This window comes from Chlamydomonas reinhardtii, chromosome 2, assembly GCF_000002595.2.
Source record: "Chlamydomonas reinhardtii strain CC-503 cw92 mt+ chromosome 2, whole genome shotgun sequence".
NCBI lineage: Eukaryota > Viridiplantae > Chlorophyta > Chlorophyceae > Chlamydomonadales > Chlamydomonadaceae > Chlamydomonas > Chlamydomonas reinhardtii.
In genome coordinates this window covers 2,399,906-2,415,057 of record NC_057005.1, presented here as the reverse complement: position 1 = coordinate 2,415,057, position 15,152 = coordinate 2,399,906, and the positions used below count along the sequence as shown (strand labels likewise).

The 15,152-nt window shown below is 64.5% G+C and overlaps 4 protein-coding genes across 5 annotated transcripts; 1 reads left to right on the top strand and 3 right to left on the bottom strand.

Annotated features, from left to right (window-relative positions):
• The first annotated feature begins 43 nt into the window (after positions 1 to 43).
• Positions 44 to 8,669, top strand: CHLRE_02g091400v5 (uncharacterized protein). The gene is made up of 12 exons (XM_043059433.1): positions 44 to 214; positions 306 to 469; positions 664 to 805; positions 1,023 to 1,138; positions 1,674 to 1,831; positions 2,142 to 2,293; positions 2,585 to 2,718; positions 2,921 to 4,008; positions 4,306 to 4,575; positions 4,749 to 5,545; positions 6,142 to 6,348; positions 7,441 to 8,669. Exons 1-12 carry the CDS (start codon positions 179 to 181, stop codon positions 8,410 to 8,412), a joined length of 4,236 nt encoding a protein of 1,411 aa, XP_042927067.1. The 5' UTR covers positions 44 to 178; the 3' UTR covers positions 8,413 to 8,669.
• A 22-nt stretch (positions 8,670 to 8,691) lies between these two features.
• On the bottom strand, positions 8,692 to 11,273 carry CHLRE_02g091350v5 (uncharacterized protein). Of its 2 annotated transcripts, none has more exons than XM_043059431.1 (4): positions 10,894 to 11,273; positions 10,698 to 10,733; positions 10,118 to 10,294; positions 8,692 to 9,884 (listed from the first exon to the last, which is right to left on the bottom strand). In XM_043059431.1, the coding sequence occupies exons 1-4, from the start codon at positions 11,005 to 11,007 to the stop codon at positions 9,516 to 9,518; spliced, it is 696 nt and encodes a 231-aa protein (XP_042927066.1). In that variant the 5' UTR covers positions 11,008 to 11,273; the 3' UTR covers positions 8,692 to 9,515. The 2 variants fall into 2 exon arrangements, with proteins under 2 accessions (XP_042927066.1, XP_042927065.1); XM_043059432.1 differs by having other exon boundaries at positions 10,169 to 10,294.
• A 48-nt stretch (positions 11,274 to 11,321) lies between these two features.
• Positions 11,322 to 13,083, bottom strand: CHLRE_02g091300v5 (uncharacterized protein). Its single transcript, XM_043059430.1, has 4 exons — positions 12,942 to 13,083; positions 12,746 to 12,781; positions 12,250 to 12,342; positions 11,322 to 12,016 (listed from the first exon to the last, which is right to left on the bottom strand). The coding sequence occupies exons 1-4, from the start codon at positions 13,053 to 13,055 to the stop codon at positions 11,648 to 11,650; spliced, it is 612 nt and encodes a 203-aa protein (XP_042927064.1). The 5' UTR covers positions 13,056 to 13,083; the 3' UTR covers positions 11,322 to 11,647.
• Positions 13,084 to 13,131: 48 nt separating this feature from the next.
• On the bottom strand, positions 13,132 to 15,053 carry CHLRE_02g091250v5 (uncharacterized protein). The gene is made up of 4 exons (XM_043059429.1): positions 14,996 to 15,053; positions 14,794 to 14,853; positions 14,305 to 14,418; positions 13,132 to 14,064 (listed from the first exon to the last, which is right to left on the bottom strand). The coding sequence occupies exons 1-4, from the start codon at positions 15,020 to 15,022 to the stop codon at positions 13,696 to 13,698; spliced, it is 570 nt and encodes a 189-aa protein (XP_042927063.1). The 5' UTR covers positions 15,023 to 15,053; the 3' UTR covers positions 13,132 to 13,695.
• Positions 15,054 to 15,152: the final 99 nt, after the last annotated feature.

Genomic DNA, 15,152 nt, shown 5'->3' with positions numbered 1-15,152 from the left:
CGCTATGAGCTACTAGTTTCTTATATATGATTGTTGCAAAAATGATTCGCTTACGCCAAAGGTAGCTGCGTAGGCTAGTCGTTCTGAAGCCTGCAACCACGCAAACACACACGTCGGTTTTGCCTTCCTTGGGCTAGAGCCGCGCGCAGCCGGCGCGTGGGATCGCGGTGGCGTTGCAATGCTCGTGACATGTCTAGGACACACGCGGGTGCAGGTGAGGGCTTGAAACAGGCTGTGGGGTTGTGCCCATCCAACGGGATGCCCACTCGTCACCACACACGCTGCGCGTGACAACTCATACGCAGGATGCACGGCTGCTGTTGGTGCTGCGGTCGCGACTTGGCGCCAATGCAGCACTGCACCGCCAGAGCTTCAGTGCCGCTGCGGCGCCTCAGCCGGAAGCTGCTTTTGGGGACGCTGCGTCAACGGCCGGAGCAGCCGGCGACGCGGACGCGCCGCTGGGCAGGGGGTACGTCCTGTGGCGTAGCAAGGCGCTGAGGGCAGTAAGACTGTTGCAAAGTAGAAGGAGTACAACCTTAGGAGACAACGAAGGAGACAATGAAGAGGAACGACGCGGGAGCTACCTGCCACCACACATACTGTAACCCCCCGCGGAGCCCGCACGCTTTCTCACTGATGCACACGCACGTACGTCCCGCACAGCTCCACGGCCACGGGCGCAGCCGGGCGGCGTGTGCCTGGTGCGGCGCTGCAGCGCTTTGGTCGTGACCTGACGGAGGAGGCCCGGAGGGGGCTGCTGGACCCCGTCATTGGGCGGCAGGACGTCATCGCGAGGACACTGCAGGTGCGCGCGACGCGGGAACGTGTCGTGTGGAGCCTGAGACGCTGCTAGCCGCTTGGCTGCCTGTACCTCAGCTACCTGTGACCGCAATGGCGCAAACCGTTGGCAGCGTGGTTGCATGGCTTTGCGGCTTTCAGCCAGGTGTGGGCGTGTCGTCAACCCGAAAGCCCCCCGGCTCCCGCCTTCACTGTCTACTCCTACCTCCTGACCTGGCCTGCAGATCCTGCTGCGCCGCACCAAGAACAACCCGGTGCTGGTAGGGGAGCCGGGCGTGGGCAAGACGGCGCTGGTGGAGGGCATTGCGCAGCTCATCGCCTCAGCCGCGGCGCCGCCAGGGTGGGTGGGTGGAGGGGTTGGGCGGACAGGGCGGGCTGGGTGGGCATAGCGAGCATGGATGCACAAGGCCCATTTGCCATGGCCGTGCATGACAGGACATTCCCGAGTCCTGACGTGCATTGCTGCATCTCCACGGGCATCTCCATTGCCTTCCCCGACACTCCTCGTCTCAATCCTCGTCTCACACCTCGGAGGAGGAGGAGTTGTGAGACGAGGAGTGTCGGGATGCTCCTCCTCCTCCTCCGCGCACATACATACACACAGGGGAGGGTCTCATTTCCGTTTCGTTGACACACATGCACACACGGTCTTTGTGCTCTGGATTCCTTGTACTCTATAACACACACTGTCTTTCCGCTTCGTTTTCCTTGTGGTCTTACACACACACACACACACACACACACACACACACACACACACACACACACACACACACACACGCACACACACACATACACACACATACATACATACATACACACACGCGCGCACACACACACACACATACATACACACGCACTTGAACCGCCCGCAGGCTGGCTGGCAAGCGGGTGGTGGCGCTGGACGTGACGGCTGTGCTGGCGGGCAGCAGCTACCGCGGCGAGTTTGAGGAGCGGCTGCAGGCGGTGGTGGCGGACGTGGCGGCGGCGAGAGGCAACGTCATTTTGTTCGTGGACGAGATGCACATGCTGGGTGAGGTTGCGGTGGAGGGGCAGGAGGGGAGGGGAGGGGAGGAGGCGAAGGGGAGGGGAGGGTTTGTAGATATATACCAGCCCAAACTAAACCAAACTCCATGCAATAGGGCGAGGAAGAGAGCGTGGCCTATGCCTTGACAACGGAGTAGGAAGGGAGCATGGCCCTAGTGCGCGGAGTGCATGCGATGCGGACCAGGAGCAGGAAGGGCGGGTCAACAGAGGGGCGCAGAGCGAGGGGAGAACCCAGATCGCAGGGCCAACCGGCTATGCTCTGCCTTTGTGCCTCATGTCTGTGTGTAACTGTGCAGTGGGTGCGGGCGGTGCGGAGGGCGGCCTCGATGCTGCAAACATCCTGAAGCCGGCACTGGCCCGCGGGACGCTGCGCTGCATCGGCGCCACCACCCTGGACGAGTACCGCAAACACGTGGAGTCGGACCCGGCCTTTGCACGCCGCTTCCAGGTTGGTGTATATGTGTGTGAGTGAGTATGCCGTCTTTATGCGTGTGTGTGTGTTTGCGACCATGTGAATGAATGTGTGTGGGTGACGGTATGCTCTGGGCGTGAGGGAGGGTGTACGCCTTGGCGCATATGTGGACACGCGGCGCGGTGCAGGGCACGCAGTGGCAGCGGCGCAGCGGCAGCATATCGCCTTCTGTTCATGTCGGTAAGTGGTTGCGTGCCTGGGTACTGGAAGCGGTTTGCTTTTGCGCGTTCCCGATCGCGATGCGTTGCCCACCTCTCTGCCCTGCAGAGCGTTCTTGTGGAGGAGCCGGGCGAGGCGGAGGTGGTGGGTTGGCTGCAGGGACTGGCTCCGCGCTACGAGCAGCATCACGGAGTGCTCTTCACACGAGCAGCACTGCGGGCCGCCGCCGGTTGCGCCAAGCGGTGAGCCGGCCTAACGCACCATGATTGGGACAGCAAGGCATGGGAGCCGGTTGCTTGTGTGCGCACGCGCGTTTGCCGTTCGTCACGTTTCTCCACGTGGCTTCCCCCGTCGCACCATCTCCAACACACACACACACACACACACACACACACACACACAAACACACACACACACACACACACACACACACACACACTGCAGCTACGTGACGGAGAGGCGGCTGCCGGACAGCGCCATCGACCTGATGGACGAGGCGGCGGCGCACGTGGTGCTGAGGCGGGCGGCGGAGGCGGCGGAGGCGGAGGCGGCGGAGGCAGGGGGGTCTGGGGAGGTGGGCATGTCGGGCTGGGCCACGTCCTCCTACGTGACTGGCGGCTGGCGCCGCCAGCCCACGGACCTGCATTACCACAGCGAGGAGGCGCCGGCGGCGGAGGCGCCGGCGGCGGCGGTGGTGGCAGGAGAGGGGCAGGCATCGAGGGCGAGCGCTGAAGCAAGCCAGCAGACGGGCGACCGACACGCCAGCGGGGTGCTGAGGGAAGGGCAGCAGGCGCCGCCGCACCGCCAGCACCTGGCGCTGCGCCAGGCTGGGCCCACAGCCGGCACCGCCGCTCCTGATGGCGGCGTGCACGCAGCCCGCCCTGACAGTACCACCAGCAGTAGCAGTAGCAGTAGCAGTAGCAGTAGCAGTAGCAGCAGCAATGCAGCCCGCCCTGACAGTACCACCCGCAGTGGCAGCAGTCCCAACGCCTGCGGCACGTCGTCTGCGGCAGCGGCGGGTGTGGAGGTGCCGACCAGCGGCTTCACGGCACTGGAGTCGGAGCTGCGGCGGGTGCTGGCAGACGACGCAGGCCGCATACTGCGACCCCTGGAGTCGCTGCCGCAGCCGCAGCCGCAGCCGCAACAGCAGCAGCGGCCTGCGGCAAGGAGTAACGTTGGAGAGGGAAGCGGCTGCGCCGGGCAATCGGGGCGGGGGGAAGGCGCGGGAGCGGCGGCCGCAGGAGTGGGGCGGGATTGCGGTAGCTGCGACGGCCCTGGCAGCAGCGCGACGGCTGCGCCTGGCTGTGGGGGTGGAGCTGTGCCGTCGTCACTTAGGCGGTCGGATGCTCCTTGGCGGCCGCCGGGCCCTAGCGCCAACGGCGCTGCGACCGCCGCTTCAGGCGGCGCGCCGCTGCGCGACTGGCGCAGTTGGGTGTCGGCTCAGGGGCGGCAGAGCTGGGAGGAGGCGCGGCAGCAGCAGCTGCTGGAGTGGTTCGGAGCCACACCGGAGCGATCCAAGGGCGGCGTGGAGGGTGCGTGCGGGGCTGCGCTTCTACAGGGCTCCGGGGCTGGCGGTAGTTTTCTCAATCCCAATTCCAGCCAAGACCCACCAGCCCGTAGAGGTGGCCTGTGGTCCTGGGGTGCTTCGGCGCTGCAGGCTGAGGGCTGTCCTCGATCGCATTCGCTGGCATACACCGCAACGATACCGTGTGTTTGTGTGAGGGAGAGCTCTGTGCTCTGTTTGCTTGCTTCCTCTGTGTTGTATGCTTTCTGCATAAGGTGCATTGCACCTCGCCCTGCTATAAACCTGCGCAACCGGTGGTACGCAGGCTGGGTGGAGATGACACGGGAACGGCAGCGGCGCCATGCCGAGATCTTCGGGTATGGGGCCCCGGTGGTGGCGGCGGCGGCGTCTGGTGCGGCTGGCGGCGGCGGCGTAGCGGCGGAGGCGGCAGCGGAGGCTGAGGCGGAGGCGGCGTATGCGCGGGTGGTGGCGTCTGCGGCGGCGGTTGATGATGCGGAGCGGGAGGCGGTGGCGGCGGAGCGGGAGGTGCCAAAGGCCTGTCCGCACTGTGGCACGCTCGTCACCGCGGGACGAGGTGAGCCGGAGGCTGGGGCTTGCTGGAGGTTGGCTGAGGCGCTTACCGGTATGCCCCGCCGCTAACACCGTGCCAGCCGGCTGCTCGGATTGCAACAACTAACAGGTGTGTGTGGCTTTACCCACCCGATGCTTTCCTTCCCCAATCCCATTCCATCCCATCCCATCCTCCAGACGTGCTGCGGCTGCAGTGCCCCAACTGCACCACCCGCTTTCTCAACATAGCTCCCGATAAGCTACTGCTCGGCACCAGCGTGCTACTGCCGCTGCGGCAGCTGCAGCAGCGGCAGCAGCAGCAGCCAGAAGGGTCCCGGATGCAGCCAGCCGCCGCACAGACGGAGCCCGGCGCCACTAGCAGCAACGGTGGTGCTGCTGCATCCGCCGGGGCTGCGGCGAAGGGCGGGCACCAGCATGCAGGGGCGGCGGCAGCCGCTGCTGCCGACACGGGCGCGCCTGCTGCTATCGTGGCCGCAGGCCCCACACACGTTGCGCACGACCTTACCCTTGACGACATCCATGAAGATTTTACGGACGACGACGTCGACGGTGACGAGGACGACGCTGATATAAATGATGACGACCTGATCGCAACAGCGGCAGTCGGCGCTAGCGGCACCGTGGACCCGAAGGCACTGGTGGTGGACGAGCTGGCGGTGCTGGAGGTGGCGGCGCGCGCCGCCGGGCTGCCGTTGGCCGCGGTGCTGCGCGACCAGCGCGGCGCGCCCGTGTCGCACCTGCGGGCGGCGCTGGAGGCGGCAGTGGTGGGGCAGCGTGAGGCGGTGCGCGCCGTGTGCACCGCCGTGCAGCTGCACAGACTGGGTCTCGCGGCCACCGCAGCGGCGGCGGCGGGAGCAGGGGCGGCGGCAGCGGGCGGGGAGGGGTGGCAGAAGTGGCGGGGGCAGCAGCAGCGGCCGGTGGCGAGCTTCCTGTTGGAGGGGCCGCCGGGCGTGGGCAAGTCCACGCTGTGCAAGGTGCGTGGGCGTGGGCGCGGGCGTGGGTGTGGGTGTGGGCGTGGGCGTGGGCGCGGGCGTGGGCGTGGGCGTGGGCGTGGGCGTGGGCGTGGGCGTGGGCGCGGGCGTGGGCGTGGGCGTGGGCGTGGGCGTGGGCAATTCCACGCTGTGCAAGGTGCGTGGGCGTGGGCGTGGGTGTGGGTTTGGGCGTGGGCTCAAGTACGGGTGCTCTAGAGCTGTTTTGCTTGGATGCTGAGGTGATGATGTGACACAGCAGGGGCGCCTCGCCTGGCCCATTTTGGCACGGCACTGTGCCATACAGAACCCCAGTCCACACGCCCACAACTGCCCCGCCCCTGGCCCCCTATCCCCGCCCCCCCCCCCACCCCCCACTACCACTTCCTAAACTAATCATGAATGTAACCCCCACCCACACACATGCGCACACGCCCCTCCAACCTCGCCCCCCAACCCCCGTTCACGCCCCCCACCCCACCCCCTAATCCCCGCCGAGAGCTGGTCGTCATCGTCGATAACGATTGCTGTTCACACGCTGGTCTACCGTCTACCGCTTCCCTAACTAATCATTATTGCAACATCTACCACCACGCCCCCAGGCCCTGGCCACCGAGCTCTTCCACGACCCCGCCGCGCTGCTGGTGCTGCATGGTGGCGAGCTGGCCTCCCGCACCGCAGTCAGTCGCCTGGTGGGCGCCGCCCCCGGCTACGTGGGCTTCGGCACCGGCGGCCTGCTGACTGAGGCGCTGCGGCGGCGGCCCGCGGGCGTGCTGCTGGTCCAGGGGGTGGACAGGGCGCATTTCGAGGTGGGAGGAGCGTGTGTGTGTATGTGTGTGTGTGGGGGGGGGGTAGGGGGGTGTTGTCAATTCCAGCTCAAACTAAACCAAACCAAGATCAAACGAGCGGGGCACAGGTAGAGGCGTTAGTTGCAAGTGATAATACTTATGGGATGGGGGGGAGGGGGAGGGAGGTCGAGTGGGCAGGCAGGCGCGGCTGTGCTGGGAGGGAGACTGCAGGGAGGGAGGCTGGACTGGGGAAGGCGTAGCTAGGGAGAGGTGGTCATCGGGGCCTCTACGCAAATGCAGTCCGAAGCCCCTTGTTTACACGTTTGAACTGGACACACCTGCTCGGATGCAATCTCCCTCGTGCACACACACGCACACACACACACACACACATGGAGTGGGGAGCGGGGGTTTTCCCCCGCCAGCCCATGGTGCTGACACCCCATTTGCATTTGCCGTCATGCATGCGCCCATGCCGTCCCGCGCCTGTTTACTTGCTCGTGGTCGCCCACCGTCCGTCTCTTTCCCAAATCGCGCAACCCCTAGTATAGTTAATTGGGCTGGGACTGGGCTGCGTGTTTGCTCTTGCTCGTCGCGCGCCGCCGCGCTAACATGTTCCTTCGCTCTTGTTCGTGACACTCCCCTGCTGCCGCCCTGTGCTCTGTTGTTTTCTTATTCGCTCGTAGGTGAGAATTTCATCGAGGATTGGGCGGGAGCTTGGACTTAGCGGCCAGGAGTAGCGACGCGGAGCTAGGAATCGTAGGAGTGCCTGGGCCTCACGGTACCGTGAGCACATGCATGGGTTTGCACCCTTGAGAGCGTGTGGACACTAATCCCCCCTCGAGGTTAGAGTAGCGGGGGTTGCGCGATTTCCGGTTGGTAAGACCGGCGGCTCACCGCAGCAGGTATGCGAGGTAACTTCAGGTAACATCCGTAAACCGTCGCTTTGCTGCATCGCATACACAGTCTTTGCGCAACGTTTTCCTTGTGCTCTTTAACACGCACGCGCACACACACACACACACACACACACACACACACACACACACACACACACACACACACACACACACACACACACACACACGAACCCTCTTGCATTCCTTGTCGCAGGTCCAGGAGCTGCTGCTGCGCGGCGTGCAGGACGGCGTCATACGGGACGGGCAGGGCCGCGCCACCTCCCTGCGCAACACCATCGTGGTGCTCACCGCCAGCGCCACGGCCGGTGGGCAGCCGCCGCCAGCTGCTGCGTGGTCGCCAGTAGCACACAGCGGGGCACAGGCGGTGGCAGCGGCGGCCCGGCGCCCCGCGGGCGCCACCAGCGGCAACACCAACGACAGCGGCAGCAGTTTGGGAGTTCTCGGCGGTGGTGCCGCAGAGGCAGCAGAGGCGGCCTCCGCCTCCAATGCCGGCCCTTCCTCCGCGGCGTCAGGCAGTAGCGGTGCCGGCTACTGGAGCGGCAGTAGCAGCAGCAGCAACAGCGGCAGTAGCAGCAGCAGCAGCAGCAGCAGCAACAGCGGCAGTAGCAGCGGCAACAACAGCGGCAGTAGCAGCGGCGGAGGACAGCACGGGCAGCTGCTCCCGGAGCTGTGGGCGGGCGTGGACCGTGTGGTGCGCTTCGCGCCGCTGACGGCTGCAGAGCGAGTGGAGGTGGTGAGGCGCCAGGTGTCAGACATGGCGACGCAGCTGGCGCCGGCTGGGGTCGCCGGCATTCACCTCAGCCCCGAGGCCGCAGCATGGCTGGCCGGCGCGGCGGCGGCGGTGGCTGTAGCGCCAGGGGTAGCGGCGGCGGGCGGTGGAGGCATGGCGGCGGGCGCTGACGTGCTACGGCGTCAGCTGTTGGAGCCGCTTGCGGAGCAGCTGGTGGCGGGGCCGGCAGCGGCGGCGCTGGCGGCGGCGGAGGAGGAGGAGGCGGCAAGGGGGCGAGGCAAGGGGCGGGGCAAGGGGCGGGCGCGTGTGCCGAGGGTGGTGGTGCATGTGGGCGTGGCGTCGGGTGGTGGCGGCATCGAGTTGCAGGTGGCGCGGGCACAGCTAGGCCAGGAGGCAGCGGCGGCGGTGGCGGCAGCTAGGCACGAGCGCAACTAGAGAGCTTCGGTCCTGCATGGGTCTCTGGTCTGGAAGTTCGGAAGGCGCCCGAAAGAAGCGCATGTCTAGCAAGTACTGTAGTCAGGCACTGCAGGTGTCCGCAGTCGACAGCGGGGAGGTAGGCGCACACGTGCATCCCCAAATTGCGTTGCGTCACTGTCCATCAATGCTCGCTCCATCACAGCTGCCGGCCATTCGCTCCGTCGCACAGCATGTGTCGAATGCGGAGCGGCGGAGGTAGGTTCAGCATTTGTGCCAGCGAGGCCACCGGGGCCGGGGGGGGGGGGCCGGGTTAGGAAACAAAGTGCATACCCCTTCAGAAATCGGAACGTTCTGAGCGATCTCTGGAATCATCCAGTCCTTGTCCCGGCGCTCCCACCACACCAACCCGGCGCTCCTACCACACCAACCCGCACAACACCACTCATGAGACATATTGACATACGACTACCTTCCAGCGACTCCAGGAGATGTGTGAGCCCTGTTGCACGAAAATCGTCCAGCAGCTGCGTTATCGTGAACGGGCAACTCTCTTGTTTCAAGGTGGTACCATGCCCAAGTATGGTAAGTATGGTAGCAGACAAGACCCGCCCCCAAACTTCGTCATAGCAGTCATGCATAAATCAACTGGCTACCAATGCTTCTTCCCGAGCCTCTTGGCGCCCCCATAGAGCTGACGCTCCTGCTACACTGCCTCGACACCAGGTACCACTCAACCGTCGCAGCATAGTCTTCAATGTGGTTTCAGCAGTGTCATCGGCATGAGTCTGAAGTTACGTTCTTGAGTACTTTTGCAACTCTCCCAGCAGCCACACAGACTGCAGCACAATAGAGTAAGCAGCTCTGGCTTAGTTGGGCATCTGGGCCTCGCTTAGTTGGGCATTTGGGCCTCGCTTAGTTGGGCCATGGTGTCACCACAGCACATTCTTGTGCAACACGTACGGTACTCGCAACCCCATTGTCTTTCGCCACTCTCATGCCCAGCAACATTACGGCGGTATGCGCCAGCCCAACAACCGGCGGCAGCTGCGGCAACTACCCCACCCTGCTGCAGCCTAGCACGCAGCATCCCACACAACCTGTTGGCTTAGCCCCTGGTGCTGCTACAGCTGCTGCACCTGATCTGCCTCCGCCTGCTCTTCCGGCGCCTGCTGTGCTAGCGGCAGCTGCTGCGCTGGCTGCTCCTGCGTCGCCTCCTGTGCCGCCGGCTGCGCCGCCTCCGCCGCCTCCTCCTGTGCCGCCTCCTGTGCCGCCGGCTGCTGCGCCGGCTGCTCATCCTCCGGTTGTCCCAGTTTCCGCCGCTGCTGCGGCCGCTCTGCGGTAGTGGCCCCGCCGCTCCCTAGGTCGGCCTGCCGCTTCGTGCCAGCACCAGCACCAGCAGCACCAGCAGCAGCAGGTGGGGCAGCAGCACCAGATGGGCCAGCAGCCCCGGCACCCAACGAGCCGGCAGCCCCCACGTGCCCTGCGGCCGCCTGTCCACATGCAGCAGTGGAATGATGGGACACGCAAGTCAGCGGCGGTGGACATGTGCGTGGCGGTGCAAGTCAGCGGCGGTGGACAAATGCGTGGCGGTGCAATTGATGAGCCACCTCTGACGCCCGATTAACATGTCGCATGCAGATTGACCCGAACTGGCAGTCTTCCGCAAGTAAACCCATCTCCAGTAGCAGGCCATGCACACCGCCCCGTGCACACAGCCACTCACAAGCTGGGCCCTCAGCCGCTCATTCTCCGCTTGGTATGCCACCTCACGCACCTTGCGCGCCGCCTCACGCGCCTTGTCCGCCGCCTCACGCGCTTGGTATGCCGCCAGTTGCTCTTGGTATGCCGCCTCACGCGCTTGGCATGCCGCCACTTGCTTTTGCAGAGCAATTAAAGCCGCCTGCGCGCCCATGGGAGGTACGAGTGAGGGAACTGGATGAAGGCCAGGTCCAGAGCAAAGCTAGACTGCCAGCCAGGCGTCAACTGCAACTGGCTGCTGCCAGCACACTTGGAGCTACCGGCCCATCCGGCTGCGCGGTCCGCGTGCCCAGGCCCCGTCCCCCAGCCCAGCCCCGGACCTCCCTGCGGGCCTCCCCGACAAACCGCCACCCTGCTGGCGTACGGCCAAGTCCGCCTGCCTGCCTTCCTGCCTGCCTGCCTACCGCTGCCTGCCCTCTCTCAACGCTGTCCTTCCGCCGATACCACCCACCCGTGCAGCCAGCCCTCAATGCTGCTAGTCATGGGCCTGCGCAAGTAACCGCCCCACCCCCAATACAGTAACCGCGAGCAACCGCAAGCCCCACCTGGTCGGGCACTGCCGGCACTCCTGCGGCTCCAGCCTGCAGCCCGTGTGCCGTGTGGATGCGATATGGGGGACTTCACAATGTATGTTGTGACTCAAAAGCGATTGGGAGCAAAAAGGAATTCGCGATTGGCACCGAGGAATCGCCAGGCAGCTCCGGACGCAATCCCAGGCGTCTCAAGCATACGCATTCGTGCCTTGGTTTGCCTAGCTCGCTGCTGTTGCGTCCTTAACCGCGGCTGCAGTGCGCGGTCCAATACACCGAGGAATCCACCCCGCGAGTTCAGCTCGTTTACAGCGCGTGCTGTCATGGTCACGATTCATTAAATAGTACATGCAGCTTGCAGAGGGGCACCAGCGAGCTTCAAAGACAAGGTGGGCTGGCCACCCCACGATGCAATACCCCCACCCCATGCCTTGGCGCGATTGGAGCAGACAAGACCCCGCCCCTGACCCCGCCCCCAAACTTCGTCATAGCAGTCATGCATGAATCAATTGGCTACCGATGCTTCTTCCCGAGCCTCTTGGCGCCCCCATAGAGCTGACGCTCCTGCTACTGTGCCTCGACACCAGGTACCACTCAACCGTCGCAGCATAGTCTTCAATGTGGTTTCAGCAGTGTCATCGGCATGAGTCTGAAGTTACGTTCTTGAGTACTTTTGCAACTCTCCCAGCAGCCACACAGACTGCAGCACAATAGAGTAAGCAGCTCTCGCTTAGTTGGGCATCTGGGCCTCGCTTAGTTGGGCCATGGCTTCAGCACATCACATTCTTGTGCAACACGTACGGTCTCGCAACCCCATTGCCTTTCGCCACTCTCATGCCCAGCAACATTATGGCAGTATGCGCCAGCCCAACAACCGGCGGCAGCTGCGGCAACTACTCAACCCTGCCGCAATCAACCTAGCACGCAGCATCCCACACAACCTGTTGGCTTAGCCCCTGGTGCTGCTACAGCTGCTGCGCCTGATCTGCCTCCGCCTGCTCTTCCGGTGCCTGCTGTGCTAGCGGCAGCTGCTGCGCTGGCTGCTCCTGCGTCGCCTCCTGTGCCGCCGGCTGCGCCGCCTCCGCCGCCTCCTCCTGTGCCGCCTCCTGTGCCGCCGTCTGCTGCGCCGGCTGCTCGTCCTCCGATAGTCCGAGCTTCCGCCGCTGCTGCGGCGGCTCTGCGGTAGTGGCCCCGCCGCTCCCTAGGTCGGCCTGCCGCTTCGTGCCAGTAGCACCACCAGCAGCACCACCAGCAGCAGGTGGGGCAGCAGCACCAGATGGGCCAGCAGCCCCGGCACCCAACGAGCCGGCAGCCCCCACGTGCCCTGCGGCCGCCTGTCCACATGCAGCAGTGGAATGATGGGACACGCAAGTCAGCGGCGGTGGACATGTGCGTGGCGGTGCAAGTCAGCGGCGGAGGACATATGCGTGGCGGTGCAATTGATGAGCCACCTCTGACGCCCGATTAACATGTCGCATGCAGATTGACCCGAACTGGCAGTCTTCCGCAAGTAAACCCATCTCCAGTAGCAGGCCATGCACACCGCCCCGTGCACACAGCCACTCACAAGCTGGGCCCTCAGCCGCTCAGTCTCCGCTTGGTATGCCGCCTCACGCGCTTGGCATGCCGCCACTTGCTTTTGCAGAGCAATCAAAGCCGCCTGCGCGCCCATGGGAGACACGAGGGACGGAACTGGTTAAAGGCGAGGTCTGGAGCAAAGCTAGACTGCCAGCCAGGCGTCAACTGCAACTGGCTGCTGCCAGCACACTTGGAGCTACCGGCCCATCCGGCTGCGCGGTCCGCGTGCCCAGGCCCCGTCCCCCAGCCCAGCCCCGGACCTCCCTGCGGGCCTCCCCGACAAACCGCCACCCTGCTGGCGTACGGCCAAGTCCGCCTGCCTGCCTTCCTGCCTGCCTGCCTACCGCTGCCTGCCCTCTCTCAACGCTGTCCTTCCGCCGATACCACCCACCCGTGCAGCCAGCCCTCAATGCTGCTAGTCATGGGCCTGCGCAAGTAACCGCCCCACCCCCAATACAGTAACCGCGAGCAACCGCAAGCCCCACCTGGTCGGGCACTGCCGGCACTCCTGCGGCTCCAGCCTGCAGCCCGTGTGCCGTGTGGATGCGATATGGGGGACTTCACAATGTATGTTGTGACTCAAAAGCGATTGGGAGCAAAAAGGAATTCGCGATTGGCACCGAGGAATCGCCAGGCAGCTCCGGACGCAATCCCAGGCGTCTCAAGCATACGCATTCGTGCCTTGGTTTGCCTAGCTCGCTGCTGTTGCGTCCTTAACCGCGGCTGCAGTGCGCGGTCCAATACACCGAGGAATCCACCCCGCGAGTTCAGCTCGTTTACAGCGCGTGCTGTCATGGTCACGATTCATTAAATAGTACATGCAGCTTGCAGAGGGGCACCAGCGAGCTTCAAAGACAAGGTGGGCTGGCCACCCCACGATGCAATACCCCCACCCCATGCCTTGGCGCGATTGGAGCAGACAAGACCCCGCCCCTGACCCCGCCCCCAAACTTCGTCATAGCAGTCATGCATGAATCAATTGGCTACCGATGCTTCTTCCCGAGCCTCTTGGCGCCCCCATAGAGCTGACGCTCCTGCTACTGTGCCTCGACACCAGGTACCACTCAACCGTCGCAGCATAGTCTTCAATGTGGTTTCAGCAGTGTCATCGGCATGAGTCTGAAGTTACGTTCTTGAGTACTTTTGTAACTCTCCCAGCAGCCACACAGACTGCAGCACAATAGAGTAAGCAGCTCTCGCTTAGTTGGGCATCTGGGCCTCGCTTAGTTGGGCCATGGCTTCAGCACATCACATTCTTGTGCAACACGTACGGTCTCGCAACCCCATTGCCTTTCGCCACTCTCATGCCCCGCAACATTATGGCAGTATGCGCCAGCCCAACAACCGGCGGCAGCTGCGGCAACTACTCAACCCTGCCGCAATCAACCTAGCACGCAGCATCCCACACAACCTGTTGGCTTAGCCCCTGGTGCTGCTACAGCTGCTGCGCCTGATCTGCCTCCGCCTGCTCTTCCGGTGCTTGCTGTGCTAGCGGCAGCTGCTGCGCTGGCTGCTCCTGCGTCGCCTCCTGTGCCGCCGGCTGCGCCGCCTCCGCCGCCTCCTCCTGTGCCGCCTCCGGCGCCGCCGGCTGCTGCGCCGGCTGCTCGTCCTCCGATAGTCCGAGCTTCCGCCGCTGCTGCGGCGGCTCTGCGGTAGTGGCCCCGCCGCTCCCTAGGTCGGCCTGCCGCTTCGTGCCAGTAGCACCACCAGCAGCACCACCAGCAGCAGGTGGGGCTGCAGCACTAGATGGGCCAGCAGCCCCGGCACCCGACGGGCCGGCAGCCCCCACGTGCCCTGCGGCCGCCTGTCCACATGCAGCAGTGGAATGATGGGACACGCAAGTCAGCGGCGGTGGACATGTGCGTGGCGGTGCAAGTCAGCGGCGGTGGACAAATGCGTGGCGGTGCAATTGATGAGCCACCTCTGACGCCTGATTAACAAATAAAGTGTCGCATGCAGATTGACCCGAACTGGCAGTCTTCCGCAAGTAAACCCATCTCCAGTAGCAGGCCATGCACACCGCCCCGTGCACACAGCCACTCACAAGCTGGGCCCTCAGCCGCTCAGTCTCCGCTTTGCGCGCCGCAATTCGCGCCTTGCGCGCCGCCTCACGCGCTTGGCATGCCGCCACTTGCTCTTGCAGAGCAATTAAAGCCGCCTGCGCGCCCATGGGAGACACGAGGGAGGGAACTGGTTAAAGGCCAGGTCTCGAGCAAAGCTAGACTGCCAGCCAGGCGTCACCTACAACTGGCTGCTGCCAGCACACTTGGAGCTACCGGCCCATCCGGCTGCGCGGTCCGCGTGCCCAGGCCCCGTCCCCCAGCCCAGCCTGCGGGCCTCCCCGACACACCGCCCCTGTGCTGGCGTACGGCCAAATCCGCCTGCCTGCCTTCCTGCCGCTGCCTGCCCGCTCTCAACGCTGTCCTTCCTCCGATACCACCCACCCGTGCCCTAGCCAGCCCGCAATGCTGCTAGTCATGGGCCTTCGCAAGTAACCGCCGGTACAGTAATCGCGTGCAACCGCCAGCCCCACCTGGTCGGGCACTGCCGGCACTCCTGCGGCTCCAGCCTGCAGCCCGTGTGCCGCCGGCGCCTGTGGATGCATTATTGGGACATCAAGATGGATATTTTCAAACAATGGCGATGAGGGCGAGAAGGAGTGGGCGATTCGCAAAGGGAAATCGCGAGGCAGCTTCGGACGCAATGCCAGGCATCTCGATCATACGCATCCGTGCCTTTGTTCGCCTAGTTCGCCATTGCATCCCTAACCGCGGCTGCAGCGCGCCCAACGCCTGGTCCAACACGCCAAGGAATCCCCCGCGCGAGTCTACAACGCGTGCCGTCATCATGGTCCTTTAACTTATTTGCGTACCAGCTTGCAAGGGGTTACTA